At 38.2% G+C, this 17,875-nt stretch overlaps 1 protein-coding gene across 1 annotated transcript in view; it reads right to left on the minus strand.

The window, feature by feature from the left end:
- cabp7b (calcium binding protein 7b) overlaps positions 1-17,875 on the minus strand; it is a 42,087-nt gene that overhangs the window by 9,857 nt on the left and 14,355 nt on the right. Inside the window, exons 3-4 of the mRNA XM_053617598.1 lie at positions 2,269-2,381; positions 1,769-1,916 (exon numbers count right to left, since the gene is read on the minus strand). Of these exons, the coding sequence (XP_053473573.1) occupies positions 1,769-1,916; positions 2,269-2,381 (261 nt within the window). The remainder of the gene's footprint in view (positions 1-1,768; positions 1,917-2,268; positions 2,382-17,875) is intronic.

Raw genomic sequence — 17,875 nt, forward strand, 5'->3', positions numbered from 1 at the left:
TAGCTAATCACACTCCACATATATTCTAGCTAATTAATTTTAGCTAACTAGCTAATTCATTGCAATTATATAGCCATATGTATCAATGTAAAGATCAATGTACTGCTCATTTATGATTTGGCAACACTGATGGAACCACGCTGTTCAACCTCTGTTTTTAGATCACCCAACATTTTAAAATACGAAAACGAAAGATTTATTCTCTGATATTCTGTTTAGTTTTCATTCGTATTGCAGGTGGACGTTATAGTTGCAGTTTAGTTTTTGTTTATTTGGAAATACATTTTTATTTCAGTTAATGAAAATGTTTTTTCATTGATAGTTTTAGTTTTTGTCATAGTTTTCATTAACGATAATAACCTTGGTCAGAGAGGGAGAGTTAAAAAATATAAAAACATGTACTCTGAAGGAGGTAGGATAATATGGTGTAATCTATTTTCACCAAGACATGTTTCAACGTACGAATTGAATACCAGACATTCTCCTTTAGGATTTTCTGGTACAGAGTAGAATTCATGTTTTCCTAAATTACTGCAAGTTGCCCAGGTGCTGAAGCAACAAAGCATCCCCACACCATCACACTTCCACCACCATGCTTGATTGTAGGTTTGATGTTCTTTTTGTGGAATTCTGTGTTTGGTTTATGCCAGATGTAACGGGACCCCTGTCTTACAAACAGTTCTACTTTTGACTCATCAGTCCACAGAACAAAAGTTTGAGGATCATTAAGGTGTGTTTTGACAAAATTCAGGTGAACCTTAATATTCTTCTGTGTTATCAGTAGTTTTCACCTTGCCACTCCTCCATAGATGCCATTTTTGCCCAGTGTCTTTCTGATAGTGGAGTCATGAACAGTGACTTTTATTGATGCCAGAGAGGCCTGTAGGTCCTTTGATGTTGTCCTTGGGTCTTTTGTGACTCCCTGGATGAGTAGCTGCTGTGCTCTTGGAGGAATTTTGGAAGGTCAGCCACTTTAGGGAAGGTTCACTACTGTGGTGAGTTTTTCCATTTGGAGATAATGGCTCTCACTCTGGTTCTTTGGAGTCCCAGAGCCATTGAAATAGCTTTGTAACCCTTACTAGACTGTTGTATTTCAATCACCTTCTTCTTCATCATTTCTGGAATTTCTTTGAATTTTAGTGTGCTACTAGATAAGACCAGTAAAGATGATTTTAAAAACTATAATAACCCTGATCCAAACCCACCTAAATCACTCCAAATCAAGTGGAAAAATGTGTTATGGTCTAAGGAAACCAAGGTAGAACTTTCTGGGCATAATTCTAAAAGATATGATTGGCACAAAACTAGATAGCTTATCACCCTAAGACTACCATACCCCGGATGAAGCATGGCAGTGGCAGCATCATGCTATGAGGCTGCTTTTCTTCAACTGGGACTGGGGCTTTAGTCAAGAGGGAATGATAGATATCTTGAAATTCCTAAAGTATCTATTTTTGCACAAAACCTGCAGGCCTCTGTTAGATGGCTGAAGATAAAATAAAAAATAAACAAAAATCACCTTCCAGCATGATAATGACCCAAAGCACAAATCCAAGTCGACGAAGAATGGTACATTAAAGGGGGCAATCACATTAAACACATTGTCAGCTCAATTTGTTTGATACAATAACTTTGTGACACTTTTTAATGACATAGAGGTCAGCATGTGACCACAAATAAATGTTAATTTATTAGAAAAGACACATGTTATTATTACAATATTATTGTATTTTTGTCATGATGAAATTGTTGGTGTGTGCAGTCTTACTGTCAATGTTAACTTGACACTCAGGGCTGTTCATATGGCTCTCCTCAGTCATGATGATGTTTTCAATGTCTTTCATTGTCAAATGGTCACAGAACGTCTCGTATAGCAGTCTCTTTAGCTCATCCACTGTCAGCTTCTGCATATCACACTGGTGAAATAAATGTCAAAGAGAAATATGACCTTACAAATAACCAGTGTGGCATATAAATGAGGTTTTGGGTCATAAATGTTCAAATAAAAGTGCTAGTAAAGATATAATAAACGTAATTTAGTGAGCAGTATATTGCTACTCAAATGTAATAACGAAGCAAATGCGTTTGGCAAATTAAATGAGCATTATTATAATTGCAGTAACATTGGCAGGGTGTGCATAATGTAAGAATGACCTACATATTCTGCAAGCTATCACTGTCAATAACAATGAGGCAGAACTGATGCAAAATATAAATTACAACACTAACATAACAACGTTCCAGCTTCAAGGATGTAGCAATCCATACCTTCCAAAAAACGGAGTCAAAGTCTGTTCCGTGAAACTTGTCAGGCATGCCAGCTGCAGTCAGTTTAGGGCCAAGCAGAGTTACAAACTCCTCAAAAGCCACCTGGCCATCACCTTTGGACAAAACAACAGGCCAGACTGACCACATTGCTGAAATATGTGCAACATTCAAGTAGACTGAACTTACCTTTGTGTGTGTGTGTGTGTGTTTGTGTGTGCGTGTGTGCGCACGCTGTTTAGAATCTGTTTGTCAGATATTCTTGTTACTTTCTAATTTTTTTATGCTGAGAATTTCTGGGCTTTCTTTTATATTCTTTATCAATTGCTGCATTTTTTCCCTTCTGAAGAATGTGGAGAATATTCTCATATGATCTCCCCAAAATCCTCCATGTGCCTAACACACCTGATTTAAACAAATCAGATGATTAACAGCCCTTCCTGAGTTGCAGTGTGTGTTAAAGCAAGAAAATCACTAAAATGTGCAGAACAGGGCGTACTCCAGGACCTGTGCTTTAGGCAGAGACAGTGAGCACACAACTGCAGAATAAAAGCCCACAATGAGGCAAATGGGTGATAACTCAGCAACATAGTCATGAGACCATGCCTATGGGGTTGTGATGCGCTACCCCCGAAGTGCATTATTATTTAATAACATTATGGAGTATGTTATTACGATTATACCTCAGCAACTGGCCAACAATTACAATGTTTAATTTGTGAATGTCACATTGCACATTTTAACAGATTTATTGTCAGATCAATATTGTTAGACCTATTATTAGATTTAAAGATTTAAAGGATTGTCCTGTAACTCTTCCTGTGCAACCTGTCATTTTACAGAGAAAACGGAGAATGTGCTTAAAAGTGAGACTCCTTCCATAATAAATGTTAAATAAATGTCTCCTAGCAAAAAACTTTGCCACATCACTGGTTATACTGTGATGCCTGAAAGTTTGTGAACCCTTTAGAATTTTCTACATATATGCATAAATAGAACTAAAACATCACCAGAATAAAATGCAAGTCCTAAAAGTAGACAAAGAGAACCCAATCAAACAAATGAGACAAAAATATTATACTTAATATTATATATTATATTAAAATTATCCAATATTACATATTTGTGAGTGGCAAAAGTATGTGAACCTCTAGGATTAGCTGTTAATTTGAAGCTAAAATTAGAGTCAGGTGTTTTCCATCAGTGGGATGACTTTCAGGTGTAAGTGAACACCCTGTTTTATTTAAAGAACAGGGATCTATCAAAGTCTGATCTTCACAACACATGTTTGTGGAAGTGTATCATGGCACAGAAAAAAGGAGATTTCTGAGGATATCAGAAAGAGCTGTGGATGCTCATCAGGCTGGAAAAGGTTACAATACCATCTCTAAAGAATTTGGACTCCACCAATCCACAGTTGGACAGCTTGTGTACAAATGGAGGAAATTCAAGATTATTGTTAGCCACCCCAAGGAGTGGTCAACCAACAAAGATCACTCCGAGAGCAAGACGTGTAATAGTCTGCAAGGTCGAAGGGTAACTTCTAAGCAACTAAAGGCCGCTCTCACATTGGCTAATGTTAATGTTCATGAGTCCACCATCAGGAGAACACTGATGTTCATGACAGGGTTGCAAGGAGAAAGCCACTGCTCTCCAAACAGAACATTGCTGCCTGCCTGCAGTTCAAAGGTCATATGGACAAGCCAGAAGGCTATTGGAAAAAATGTTTTGTGGCTGGATGAGACCAAAGTAGAACTTTTTGGTTGAAATGGGAAGCGTTATGTTTGGAGAAAGGAAAACACTGCATTCCAGCATAAGAACCTTATCCCATCTGTGAAACATGAAGATGGTAGAATCATGGTTTGGGCCTGTTTTGCTGCATCTGGGCAAGGATGGCTTTCCATCATTGATGGAACAATGAATTCTGAATTATATCAGTGAATGTCTAAAGGAAAATGTCAGGACATCTGTTGGTCATGTAGCAAGACCATAAGCACGTAAGTCATTCTACCAAAAATAGTTAAAGAAGAAACAAATGAATGCTTTGGACTGGCCAAGTCAAAGTCTGACCTTAATCCAATATAAATTTTGTGGAAAGACGAGCAGTGCATGTGAGGAAACCAACCAGAATCCTAGAGTTGAAGCTGTTCTGTACTTAGGAATGGGCTAAAATTCCTCCAAGCCGATGTGCAGTACTGATCAACAGTTACCAGAAACATTTGGTTGCACTTATTATTGCACACGTGGGTCACGTCAGATACTGAAAGCAAAGGTTCACATACTTTTGCCATTCACAGATATGCAATATTGGATAATTTTCCTCAATAAATAAGTGTCCAAGAATAATATTCTTGTTTCATTTGTTTAATTGTGCTCTTTTTATCTGATGTTGTTTTAGGTCATGTTTATGCAGAAATATAGAAAATTATAAAGGGTTAACAAACTTTCAGGCACCACTGTAAAAATTATTTTGTTAACCCAAGCCTCACACATGAAATAATAGACAGGAAATTCAGATTTTTCAAATTTTCCCTACTGGAAAGGTTGTGTGATTTTTAGGAGTTGCAATGGGCAAGTCCATTGAGCATCTGTACTAAAACAATATGCATGTGCATACCCAGAACTTGCTCAATTTCTTTGGTAGTTGTGTTTAATGACTTTCCCTGTTTATGTGCACTGTACAAATCTTTTTCTGCAATTTTCTGTAACATTTAATCAGTAACAAACTGTTTTAAATACATACATGGTGTCCACTCTGACCTTTATTCTTCTTCAACATATTCATCAAATTCAACAACTGGAGGTCCAATTATACTTTTATTCACCTATATGCTTTCCTTTCCACTTTGCCTCTTGCTGACTGCCTTGCTATGGCTCTCTACTTCTGCACTTGTTTGCGCAACACTTTTATTTTGCAATTCAGCCTTAGCATCACTATCTGAGCATGCTTCGATACGTTCTGTATTATGAACCCATTCATCATCATCATCATCATCCATTATCATCTTCCCCAAAACTGCTCCAAGTCACTTGTATTACCAGTCACAAGGATTTTAACAGCATCCTGAACACTGTAATTTATTACCATCTAAAAATACACACAAATATATTTACATACGCTCATGAATGTATTCTCTAAATTGGTGAAAATAAAATATAATTCTGATAGTCAAATAAATATTTTGGTGAAAAACAATGAGAAAGGACATTATAAGGATGGCGCAGGCTGTTTATATAAAAAAGTAAATAACTAACAATTTCCACCCTAAATTATCTTAGTAAAATAGAATTTCAATTATAAATTAATTTAGTTTAATGAATTGTATTGTAATTGTATCCCACACTGTATTTTGATTGTGGTGGGAATAACATCTCAATAAATCATAAAATGGAATCCAACAACAACTGAAAGATTTATTTTTATAAATTACCTTATATACCTGCTGTATCACATTTGATACATACATTTTCAACATGATTTTACTACAAAATAAATAATAAAATATTAAGTAATACTTAGTTCTGTCAATGCAGTAAAAATTCATTTTGAAATATGAGTGATAATAAAAATGTTATTCCTACTGTTACTTTTTCAATATCAGCAAAGATTTCCAAACAAAACCATACACCACAACATGAAGGTGGCCATATTGGATTTAACATCCTAATGTCTTCTACGTCTTGAAGAGCACAGATTAACCAAATTTGTAGTGGATTGTATACAACATGTTTTTCAGGAAAGTATTGATGTTGACAGAGGCCTCAGAAACTCATGCATCAAATATTATATGTTTGGCATTATACTGTTAAAACACAACACATTTTAAAATCTGTTTATTATTAGTCTCAGATTAATAATGTGTCCGCTGCACAATTTTATATGAAAATAATGCACACCTTCTGACCAATCAGATTTGTGCATTCAACTACGGTGCAGTTGAATACTCAAATCTGATTGGTCAGAAGCTGTGCATTGCTTTTGTATTGCTGAATGGCTCGGACAGTGGTTCTGGTTGTAATTAAAACAATAGATTATTATTAATGTGATTCTTCTAATACATTGTTGTTTCTATAGTAACAACTCATACACAGGGACTTGAACAGCTGTCAACATGATCTAAGACTAATAATAAACAGATTTTTTTAAATATGGTGTTTAGAATAATTAAATGTATAATCATTGATGTGGTGATGTTTTTGTTAGGCAACATTTTTAAGTTATGGAAGGAGTCTCGGTTGTAAGTGCTTTGCCAGTCACGGTGCTTTGCAAAGTTGCTCAGCACGGGCAACTCCGTCGTGTTTAAATTACATGTTACGTGTTCAAACTGTTTAAATGTGTTCTAACTGTTAGAATAGCTTTCATAGTTTGTGCACTTTTGTAGCTTTTGATGCGACCTGAGGTGTATTTGTAACACCTGCTGTAATTATACAGAATACTGCTTCAGTGGGTCTCAGACTGTTAAGAATAGTGAAAGGTGACAGAACTGAGACAGAAAAGACACACATACATACTCATTTTCATTCACGTAAAAATTTGAATCAATGCAAAGTGCATAAATATGTTAGCCTTTTTTTTTTTAATAATAAATAAAATAAAATCATAGTTCAACCATATACCATATCATAGAAATCATACTCAAAACAAAAATTAAATGGAAAAACTAAAACAACAAAAATAAAAAGGAAAATGTCTTTATAAGCTCTGGACCATCAATCACAATTAATTTGTAAAATACGTGCATGATGAACAGTGATCTTTTATTTTCCAAGCTATCCTCAAAAGCATATCACACAGCACAATGAATGCATGATGGTTGAACATTGATTTTCCTAATGTACATATAAGTTTACAGGGCTCTTTTTCACTTTCAGTGAAAATGCACAGCATTTGCTGACAATATGGGGAAGCTTGCATGTGATAAAATAGGTAAACATATGCATGATGTTATGTGGGATGTAGAAAGTCTGTAATTTAAATCATCATTGAATGATTTAACATTGAACCCAAAAAATGTTACAATTGTGCCAGCTCTCCCCTACATATTCCTTTTGGCCCAATGACGTAAAAAAGCCCAATGACGTTAAAAAAAAAAAAGTTAAACCAAGATAAATCATGTTCGAACCATTTCTACATAGTGAAATTTTAGCCTATTGATTAAAGTGAAAAACAATAAGAATCGTTTTAGAGGGGGAAAAATCTAAAATGTATAATAACCTGGTTGCATAAATGTGCACACTCCACATTAAACTAAACTAAACTAAACACACTAAACTAATACGTAGTTGAAGCATCATTCGATTTTTTCACAGCATTCAATCTTTTTGGGTAAGTTTGGCATATCTTGACTTTCATTGTTGCAAAAACATTTTGAACTCAGTCAAATTGGCTGTGCATCTCCTGTGCAGAGCCTTCTTCATGTCATCCTACATATTTTTGATTGGATTTAGGTCTGGACTGTGGCTGGGACATTCCAAAACCTTGTTTTTTTCATTCCAAAACCTTCACCTTGGTGAAGCCATTTGCTTTGGGTCATTGTCATGCTGAAAGGTGAAATTCCTCTTCATATTAAGTGTTTTAGCTGAAGTCTTAAGGTTTTGTGACAAAATTGACTGGATTTGGAGCTATTCATTATTTCCTCCACCCTGATTAAAGCCCCAGTTCAAGCTGAAGAAAAACAACCCCAAAGTACGATGCTGCCACCACCATTATCGTTCATGTACTGCCTGCGATGTCTCCTTCAACAAAAGAAACAATAATGTCACCAAATCCTCAATGTCCCTCATTTTATAACACAAACAGTCATAGTATTATGACTTTATTCTTGAAATATTGCAACTTTATTTTTTAAAATCATTTTTGAAATATTGCAACTCGTAATATAAATTTTTTTCTCAAACTTTTATTTGTGAAATATTATGACTTTATTCTCGTAATATTGAGCTTATTCTCGAAATCTTGTCTTAAAATTTTTTAAATAGTGGCCCTAAAACACTGATGTAATAGAGTCATTGGTTTGGCCATAGATATAAATAATTAGATGCCACATTCCCTATTCAGTCTTGTTTAACGAAGCAAATCAATGGCTGAGCGAGATCCATCATCCATCATCAATGTGGTGGCATTTGGCACTGAACTACTACCACGAGATTAAGTACTGCCATTTTATAGTGTGATTGAATAATAGAAAAATAAATAATTTATTTGGAGTTGCTCCACAGTGCAATTCATGCAGTTTGTTTCACAAATAAGCATTTACAAGACAGTTATCAGCAGGAGTATGTCCATCCATCCATCTTCTACTGCTTACTCCTTTTCAGGGTCACGGGGAACCTGGAGCCTATCCCAGGGGTAGGGTGCACCCTGGACAGGGTGCCAATCCATCGCAGGGCACAATCACATACACACTCACGCATCCATTCATACACTACGGACACTTTAGACATGCCAATCAGCCTACCATGCATGTCTTTGGACTGGGGGAGTAGTAGGAACTTATTTGATTCTTAAAATCTTATTGGACATTGTGATTTTTTAAAACATAATTTCAGTTTGTCCTGTAGGATCTTATTTGATTTTTAGAATCTTATTGAAACTCTACTTGTATTTTATTGGAAATAACATCTTGTTATTGGAAAGTTACTGGAAATTACACAGGGTGCTTTGGGAGTTTTAAAATCCTAATATTTTAATACTCCTAGAGAATTTTTTATTACATTTCTTAAAGTTAGAGTATTTTACACTATTACTTACTTATTACTTTTATTTATTTATTATAACACTACTTTATGTATGCTTATGATTTAGAGCAGCAGAGTTCTAGATCTAACAACCTGCATATAAAATAACTAACAAACATTAACAATCAAATTTTGTGCTGCAAATCAATGATAGCTTTTATCTTTTCAATGCTGTCAAGTGACCATGGTATAAGTGGGATATTCCACAGCTAGGTGTGTATATGTATGTATATATGTATGTATGTATGTATGTATGTATGTGTATATATATATATATATATATATATATATATATATAAACTGCTTCCATATGAAAGCGAAGGAGTTACGTAAAGTTACGTAAAGGAGGCGCAGGCAGAAGCAAGTGCAGTTTAGGTATTTTAATCCAAAAACAACAAGTCCAAAGGATAAGGCAGAAGACAATAACCATGAACATGCAGAGGTCAGGCAATCAGGCAAACAGCACAAACAGGGCAGGGCAAAGAGACGAAGTCGTAAACGTAAGCAAAGTCAAAACACCAGAATAAACAGACACGATAAAAGGCTTGGTAACGACAGAGACAAGGCAACTGAACGTATACTTTGCAAGGATTGTTTGTTTGAACAGTCTCTTTTAAACTTTGGAGTGAATTCGTGTGAGATTGGAAACAGGTGTGTGTGATTAGAACTCAGGAGAAGGTGAACGTGTGTGTGTGGGGGAAGTGTAGTCCTCTTCGGCCATGTTTGTAGTTGTTGGTGTATTCTGGGAAATGGAGTTGCTGGTTTGCTGTGATATGACTATATATATATATATATATATACACACACACACAGTATCTCACAAAAGTGAGTACACCCCTCACATTTTTGTAACTATTTGATTATATCTTTTCATATGACAACACTGAAGAAATGACACTTTGCTACAATATTCAGTGTTGTCACATGAAAAGATATAATCAAATATTTACAAAAATGAGAGGGGTGTACTCACATTTGTGAGATACTGTGTATATATATATATATATATATATATATATATATATATATATATATATATATATATATATATATATATATATATATATACACACACACACACACACACACACACACACACAGACACATACACATATTATATATACATTATATATACACATGTGAAAAATTGTCTTTATTGTTTAACCTTTTGATCTTTTGTTCAAAAATATTCACAAAATACTCTGCTCTCATGGATATCCTGCCATGGCCATCCCAGTCCCCTGACAGTTCACCTGTGGGGTGAAATGAAGAGGAGAGTCCACCAGCGTGGACCTCGAAATTTGAAGGAGCTGGAGAAATTCTGTATGGAGGAATGGTCTCAGATCCCTTGCCATGTATTCTCCAACCTCATCAGGTATTATAGAAGAAGATTCAGAGCTGTTATCTTGGCAATGGCAGGTAGCACAAAGTATCGACTAAAAGGGTGCCAATAATTATTGTACACTTATATTTAACAAAGATTTTTTTTGATAAACCTGTGTTGTGTTTGCAATTGTTTGATATCCATGAGAGCAGAGTATTTTTGTGAATTGTGTAAACATAAGATCAAAAGGTTAAATAATAAAACAATTTTTCACAGCCTTCTTTGCTCATATTTAACATGGGTGCCACAATGTTTTAAACAGTTAATTTCCTTTATTTTAAGCTTACATACTTTGCTGGCAATTAATTATTAGCACAAGATGTGTTGTTTTTCCAGGTAAATACAGTGGAAAAGTGCACCTTTAGGATTTTTAAAAATATCACATTGAATTCCTATATATATCTGAATAGGAACCCAAATTGAGCCCATGAAAATCTTGTAGAAGTGGTCCTACAGGATATTTATGTCTTGCCTATAAGACAATTCTTATAGGAATCTTAAAGGAATGGTTCCAAAATATGATAGAAATTCTAAGTAGAATCCTAAAAATTAGAATCCTAAAAATGTGTGGTTTTTTTTATTGGAATCCTTTAGGATTTTTTTGACAAGGGTCTGCCTGCCTCTCCCAATGAAAGCTTTTTACTGCACTTACATCCGCCTGCATGTAAGTGACAGAATACCCCACTTTTATCATGGATGCAGAAGGAAGGCGAGAGAAGTGCTATGCCAGGATCACCATGCCGGCTTTTGATTCTGTGCGATTTCCCAAGTGGCTCGACATGAACGTTCCGGCTGCTTTCAATGGCTTTGAAAGTCCTTTGAATGTTTTCTTCCTTTAAACCCCAAGCCCGAAGAGAACCAGTGTCTGGGGTTCACGTTGTCTCGGTTTACTGACCGAGCCCACCAGTGAGCAGAGTTTCTAGTTGCCACAGGAACCATGGGCCTAGGTAGTGTGGCTGAGTTTGTCTGCATCATGAGGGTGATCTACAGTAATGCAGACTTTAGTTTTAATCTTGAAAATGTTTTGGGGAGGGCCAGCCTGATGGCCAAACCCACTTGACCGTTCACCATCTTTTACGAGGAGAGGGCTGGAGTTGTGGCGGCTTCAACACCAGAGCTTGAGCCTGAAACTAACAAGGCAGTTTCCCCTGCAGAGGCCAATGTGGCGGCCTCATCTCCAGAGCTCCAGCCAGAGACCAACAAGGTGGTCTCACCTGTGGAGCTTCAGTCTGAGGATAACATGGCAGACTCACCTGTGGAGCTCCAGCTAGAGACCAACAAAGTGGCCTCACCTACCGAGCTCCAGCCAGAGGCCGACAGCGCGGCCTCCACAGCCCAGCTCCAGCCTGAGGCTGAGCGGGTGACCTCAACCCCAGAGCTCCAACCTGAGACCAACGAGGGGGTCTCTCCTGATGTGCTCCTGCTAGAGGCCAACGGTGCAGCCTCCCAAGTCCTAGTCCAACTAGGGGCAGACAGCGCAGCCTCCTTAGTCATGCTCCAGAAATGCCCAAAGACCTGCTCATGTAAGAGGCTGCCCCCCAAGTATTGTTCATGCCAGAGGCTGGCAGGACTGCCTCCCATGCCATGCTTCTGCCAGAGCTCCGGACCTCTGCCTGTTTTTGGAATTTGATTTTGCATCACGTTTTGGATTTGTCTGCTTGCCTCTCTCAATAAAAACTTTTTACTGCACTTGCAACTGCCTGCATGCCCATTCACTCAAATCAAAATTAATAACTACTTGATACAGTATGACATTTTACACAATACAGAGTTCTCTTTTTCATTTTTTATGGAAACAGATGACAGACCAGTGATTCAAAGGGACATTGAACCCACACCGAGACCTTTAGTTTTTACAAAGTTTCACAGCATGTTAAAGTTTTTGCATTATACATAAAAAGTACACTTGATGCACAATGTTTTTTTTCCCTTTATTTACTAAATGTTTTTTTTTAACATCTACAAATAAATTAAATGACATAAACAATACTCTAGAACAGGGGTCACCAACCTTTTTGAAACTGAGAGCTACTTCATGGGTACTGAGTCATACGAAGGGCTACCAGTTTGATACACTCTTCTGAAATAACAAATTTGCTCAGTTTGCCTTTAGTTATATATTATTATTAATGATAAATGATACTCATCTATGTGAAGACACTGATCACGTTAATGATTTCTCACAATAATTATCAACAATGAATTAACAAGGTGGGAAACAGATAATATCAATATTCAACACTATTTCTATTAATCTCAGCAATTGTTTAAATTTTGAGATGATCATTCTACAACATTTCATTGGAAAAATGTTCACCAGTGTATTGTAATCTGGTGTGTAACTTGACACTGCAACTCTGAGTGAGTCTTGCAGATGTGCATCAGTGAGGCGTGTTCTGTGTTTGTTCTTGATGAAGTTCATGTCAGAAAACGCTGATTCACCGAGATAGGTTGAACCAAACAGGCTGGCAACCTTCATAGCTGCTGTGCATACCCCACTGTACTTTTCTGTGTCAACAAGGCACCAAAAGTTTGGTGCAGCCTGGTAGACTTTGAGGTGGAGGTCATTTTGCAATGTTACGATTTCAAGCTCCACCTGTTCAGCATCCAAGTTGAATGTTGCACTTAGTTGCTCAGCAATGCATGTTATGTCCACGTTCATGAAAGGATTGGAAATGAATGACACACATGACTCAAGCTGATCATGGTCACAAAACCTATTCTCAAACTCTTGCCCAAGTCTGTTTATGACTTGACAGTACTTTTCTGCAACTTTGTCAAATGTCTCAGATGCAGAAGCATTGTCTTTCAGTACCGACTGCACAGAGGGAAAGTGCAGCACCTTTTTTCTGTATATGCACAGAGAAAATGTTCATCTTGGCTTTAAATGCATTTAAAGCACTTATCATATCAACAACAGTCTTACCCTTGCCTTGCAGTTTGCAGTTCAAGTGGTTTAGTTTCCCAGTAATGTCTGTTAAAAATTCAAGGTCGAGTGTCCACTCTGTGTCCTCTAGCAGCGAGACGTCTTCACCTTTGGACTGCATGAACTCTTTGATTTCACCCAAAAGTGACAACAAACGAAGTAAAACTCATCCTCTGCTGAGCCATCGGATTTCTGTGTGTAGCAGCAGGTCACAATATTCAGCTGACATCTCCTCCAATAGCACCTTGAATATCCTGTGCTGTTTCACTTTGGAGCGGATGCTGTTTATGATTTTCACAACGGGAGTCATCACATGCCCAAAGCCGATCACTTTTGCACATAATGCCCGCTGGTGAATGATGCAGTGGTAATGCAGAAATTTTGGGACATCTGGGTCACCTTTACAGTGAGCAATGAAACCTGTATGTCGGCCGATCATAGCAGGAGCCCCATCTGTAGTCACCGCTACCAGCTTTTCCAATGCTACCTTTTTCTGCACGAAAAACTCCTTCACCGCGTTATAAATGTCAACTCTCCTCGTAGTTGTCTTTAGGGGCAGTAGTGTCAGGAGATTTTCTTTTGCGGAGAAATCATCAAACACCAGCCGGATGAAGACCAACAGCTGCGCTGTACTGCTGCTGTCCACGGACTCGTCGCACTGGATGCTAAACCACCTGCACTTCGCCAGATCCCGGTCCAGCTGAATGGCCAAGTTACCGGACATAGCCGACACTCGTCTAGCCATCGTAGATGCCCCCAGTTGGACATCGGAGAGAGTGGAGATTAGATCGGTTCCATTTTTCTCGTCTTTAAGTACAGTGTTAGCAATTATCATCATTGCTTCTTTGAAAACTTCTCAGTCTGAAAATGCCTTCTTCTTCTTTATCAGAAAATGTGTAGCTCTAAACAAGGCTTCGGTTGCTTTTTGGGTGTTTTTCGCCAGCCTCGTGAAAAAAGACTGCTGCTTACCCAAAGCTGCCTTTAGCTCACAAGCTTTTTCTTCCCGTAGCACACTGCCCAGTGGGTAGTTAGCATGGTAGCTTTTGTGACACATAGTGAAGTGTCTTTCCACATTGTGCCGCTTTGCCGTCGCCCCGCAAATTAAACACACGCAGGTTTCTTTCACAGTAGTAAAAAAGAACTCTTCCTCCCATTCACTTAGAAAACGATAAGTTTTCTTTCTTTTTTCGGCCATGTTTTTGGAGCAAGAAACCGCATTCAGCCCACTTGTCTTCGCTGCGCCCGCTAACTTACTCTCCACGAACTGACCTTTGAACTATACCTTTTCAACTTCAATATGGGAATAGTCAACTTCAATACGGGAATAGTCAACTTCAATATGGGAATGAAAATTTGACAGTATAAAAAATAAATAATTTAATTAGAAACGCATATCAAATTTTAGACGCAGCTCACTGGTGAGTTGTGTTATTTCTAGAACAGGCCTGCGGGCGACTCATGTGGTCCTTGGGGGCGACCTGGTGCCTGCGGGCACCGTGTTGGTGACTCCTGCTCTAGAACTTGACTACTTCAAAGTTCATGATGTCAGCAAGTATAGAGTCTAGGCTATGCATCAACGGCAAACAGAGTATGATTAGCAGTGACATGCGGAACATGTGGCAGTGCATTCAGTCCATCAACAACTACAGGAAAACATCATCTGCCTGTGACAGTGATGCCTCCCTTCCAGATGCGCTGAGCAACTTCTATGCTTGGTTTGAGGTGCAGAATGACGTGGCAGCGAGGAAGACCACCCCTCCTCCTAATGACCAGGTGCTGTGTCTAACCATGGCTGATGTGAGGAAAACTCTACGCAGAGTCAAACCACAGAAGGCAGCTGGACCAGACAACATTCCTGGCAGAGTGCTCAGAAGATGTGCAGACCAGCTGAAAGATGTTTTCACTGACATCTTCAACATCTCACTGAGCAGCGCCATTGTTCCAACGTGCTTCAAGGCTACCACCATTGTCCCCATGCCTAAGAAGTCTTCAGTGTCCTGCCTCAGTGACTACCACCACGTTGCACTCACATCCACCATCATGAAGTGCTTCGAGGGGTTCGTCATGAGGCACATCAAGACCCTGCTGCCCCCCTCACGGGACCTGCTGCAGTTTGCATATTGCCCCAACTGCTTAACGGATGATGGATGATGCCATCGCTACCACCCTACATCTGGCCCTCACCCACCGGGACAAGAAGGACACCTACGTTTGAATGCTGTTCATAGACGTCAGTTCAGCATTCAACACAATCATTCCTCAGCACCTGACTGGAAACCTGAACCTACTGGGCCTGACCACCTCCATCTGCAAATGGATCCTGGACTTCCTGACTGGGAGACCTCAGTCAATCTGGATCGGGAACAGCATCTCTAGCACCACCACACTGAGCACGGGACCCCTCAGTTCTGTGTGCTCAGTCCATTGCTGTTCACTGTGCTGACTGTACAGCAATACAAGTTCGCCAATGACACAACCGTGGTGGGTTTCTTCAGCAAGAACGACGAGTCAGCATACAGAGAGGAGGTGCAGCAATTAACGGACTGGTGCAGAGCGAACAACCTGTCTCTGAATGTGGACCGAACAAAAGAGATGGTTGTTGACTTCAATAGAGCACGGAGCGACCACTGTATATGGTGTACCAGCTGTGTATGGTTGAAATGACAATAAAGCCATTTGAACTTGAACTAATTGAACATGATCACCGATAGTTTTTTCTTTTTGTTGTGATTTTCTTTTTTTATTAAATTTTCAAAACACCAACACAAAAATATGGTTGAAATGACAATAAAGCCACTTGAACTTGAACTAATTGAACTAATTGAACATGATCACTGAGTCTTTTTTGTTGTGATTTTCTTTTTTATTAAATTTTCAAAACATCAACACAAAAATAAACCACAACAAACAAAGCATAAACAAGGAACAGATACTGTCAGCACTGCTATAAATATTAAAATTATCCACATGACATAGTAGTACCATATAAAAATGATTAAGTATGAAAGACGTCACAGTTTTAAGGAAATATGTTTTATCGCCCAGTGAACTGGTCACTAATAGATTTTATAACCCTCAACGATGCCTGCAATGTTCTGGGTTTAGCTTTGTTAAACCTAGCTAAAGAGCATTCCATGTTAGCTATATGGTGCATATTCACTAACCACCGTCTTGCTATATCTGCATTAGCATCCCACCAAAGTTCGAGTATTGTCTTCTATGCCGCAGTACAACCCGAAAAGAGAATCCTTTTGTCCATTGCTCCCAGGTTCAAAAAGAATCATCATTCAAAAGGCATAGGCAAGGGAGAGGGGAGCAGGGATGTTGCTAGGCCTGAATATTTAAATAATATTAATTATATTTGAATAATTATTAAAATATTAATTAGCCCTGATACCCCCAAGCAAATAAATATATCAGCCAATATATTTTATTTTTGATTTGTTTTTTCCCCCCATCAACGGTTTGACTCCATCGTATCTTAAACTTGTTCCTGGGCAGGCACTAGGACCTGGGGGATGCTGCTGTACGAGCTACACACACAGTGGCTACACACCTATTTGTCCGTGCATTTTTTTGGTTGACAGAGACACATCTAGCGATTTTACCTTGGGTACCTCCCTTTGGTAGACCTCCAAACAGTAAGCACATTTAAATGCACATTAAAAGTTCGATTTCAATTGAGCTAAAGCAATAATTCGCCTTTTTAAAATGTCATGTGAACGCTTTAGTCTGACTGAAATCGCACTGAAATCATGACTTGTGGCTCGACTTCGTCCAGCATGTATACACTTTAATTGAACCATTCTGTTGTTCAGCGAATGATCCACACACGAGACAATTTACTTTTGCCTTTTGTTGGTGTTGGATGGATGGGGACAAAGTGGACTTTAATTTCTTTATTTTGATATAATTTAAGTAAGTCATATTAGATCAGTCTCTAACACAAATTATGAGACAGGCATACCTTGACCAAAAATAACCTTATTTCTATAGATTTTTACACCCATTGTTACTCTTAAATATACATGACTAGAAAGATGTTTTGGTGGCTTTAAAATTTTTTGCGGGAGAGTATGCCCAGACCCCCCTAAAAGAGGCTTAGCCCCCCAACATTCATAAATCTCTAGTGACATCCCTGGTCCGTGATTACACCAAATCAGTTTTTCTAAATCACAAACTCAAGTCCAGAAATTATTTATCACTGAACATTCCCAAAACATATGATGCATTGTGCCAACTGCAGCATTTTGACATATAGTGCAGTTAGGATCAGGTGTTAAGCCCATTCTGTAAATTCGTAGGAATTGGATCCAGTAAGCAAGTGGTAGATTTCATGCTGGATACCTCCCTTGTGAGAGCCTCAGAATTAAGCAGTGAGAAATGAGTGAAAGAGGCACCAGTGAACCCAGATGGACGAAGGAGTGAAGTGGCACAGTCAGGGTTAAGAGAAATTTCTTTGCGAACATTGACAATCTTAGAATTAAAAAAACTGTAGAAAAGAATCACAGAGCTGCTGAGAAACAGGCAAAGTGGTAACAGCATTAACTTGAAACAATCTG

The sequence above is a fragment of the Ictalurus furcatus genome, chromosome 28 (genome assembly GCF_023375685.1).
Source record: "Ictalurus furcatus strain D&B chromosome 28, Billie_1.0, whole genome shotgun sequence".
Classification (NCBI taxonomy): Eukaryota; Metazoa; Chordata; class Actinopteri; order Siluriformes; family Ictaluridae; genus Ictalurus; species Ictalurus furcatus.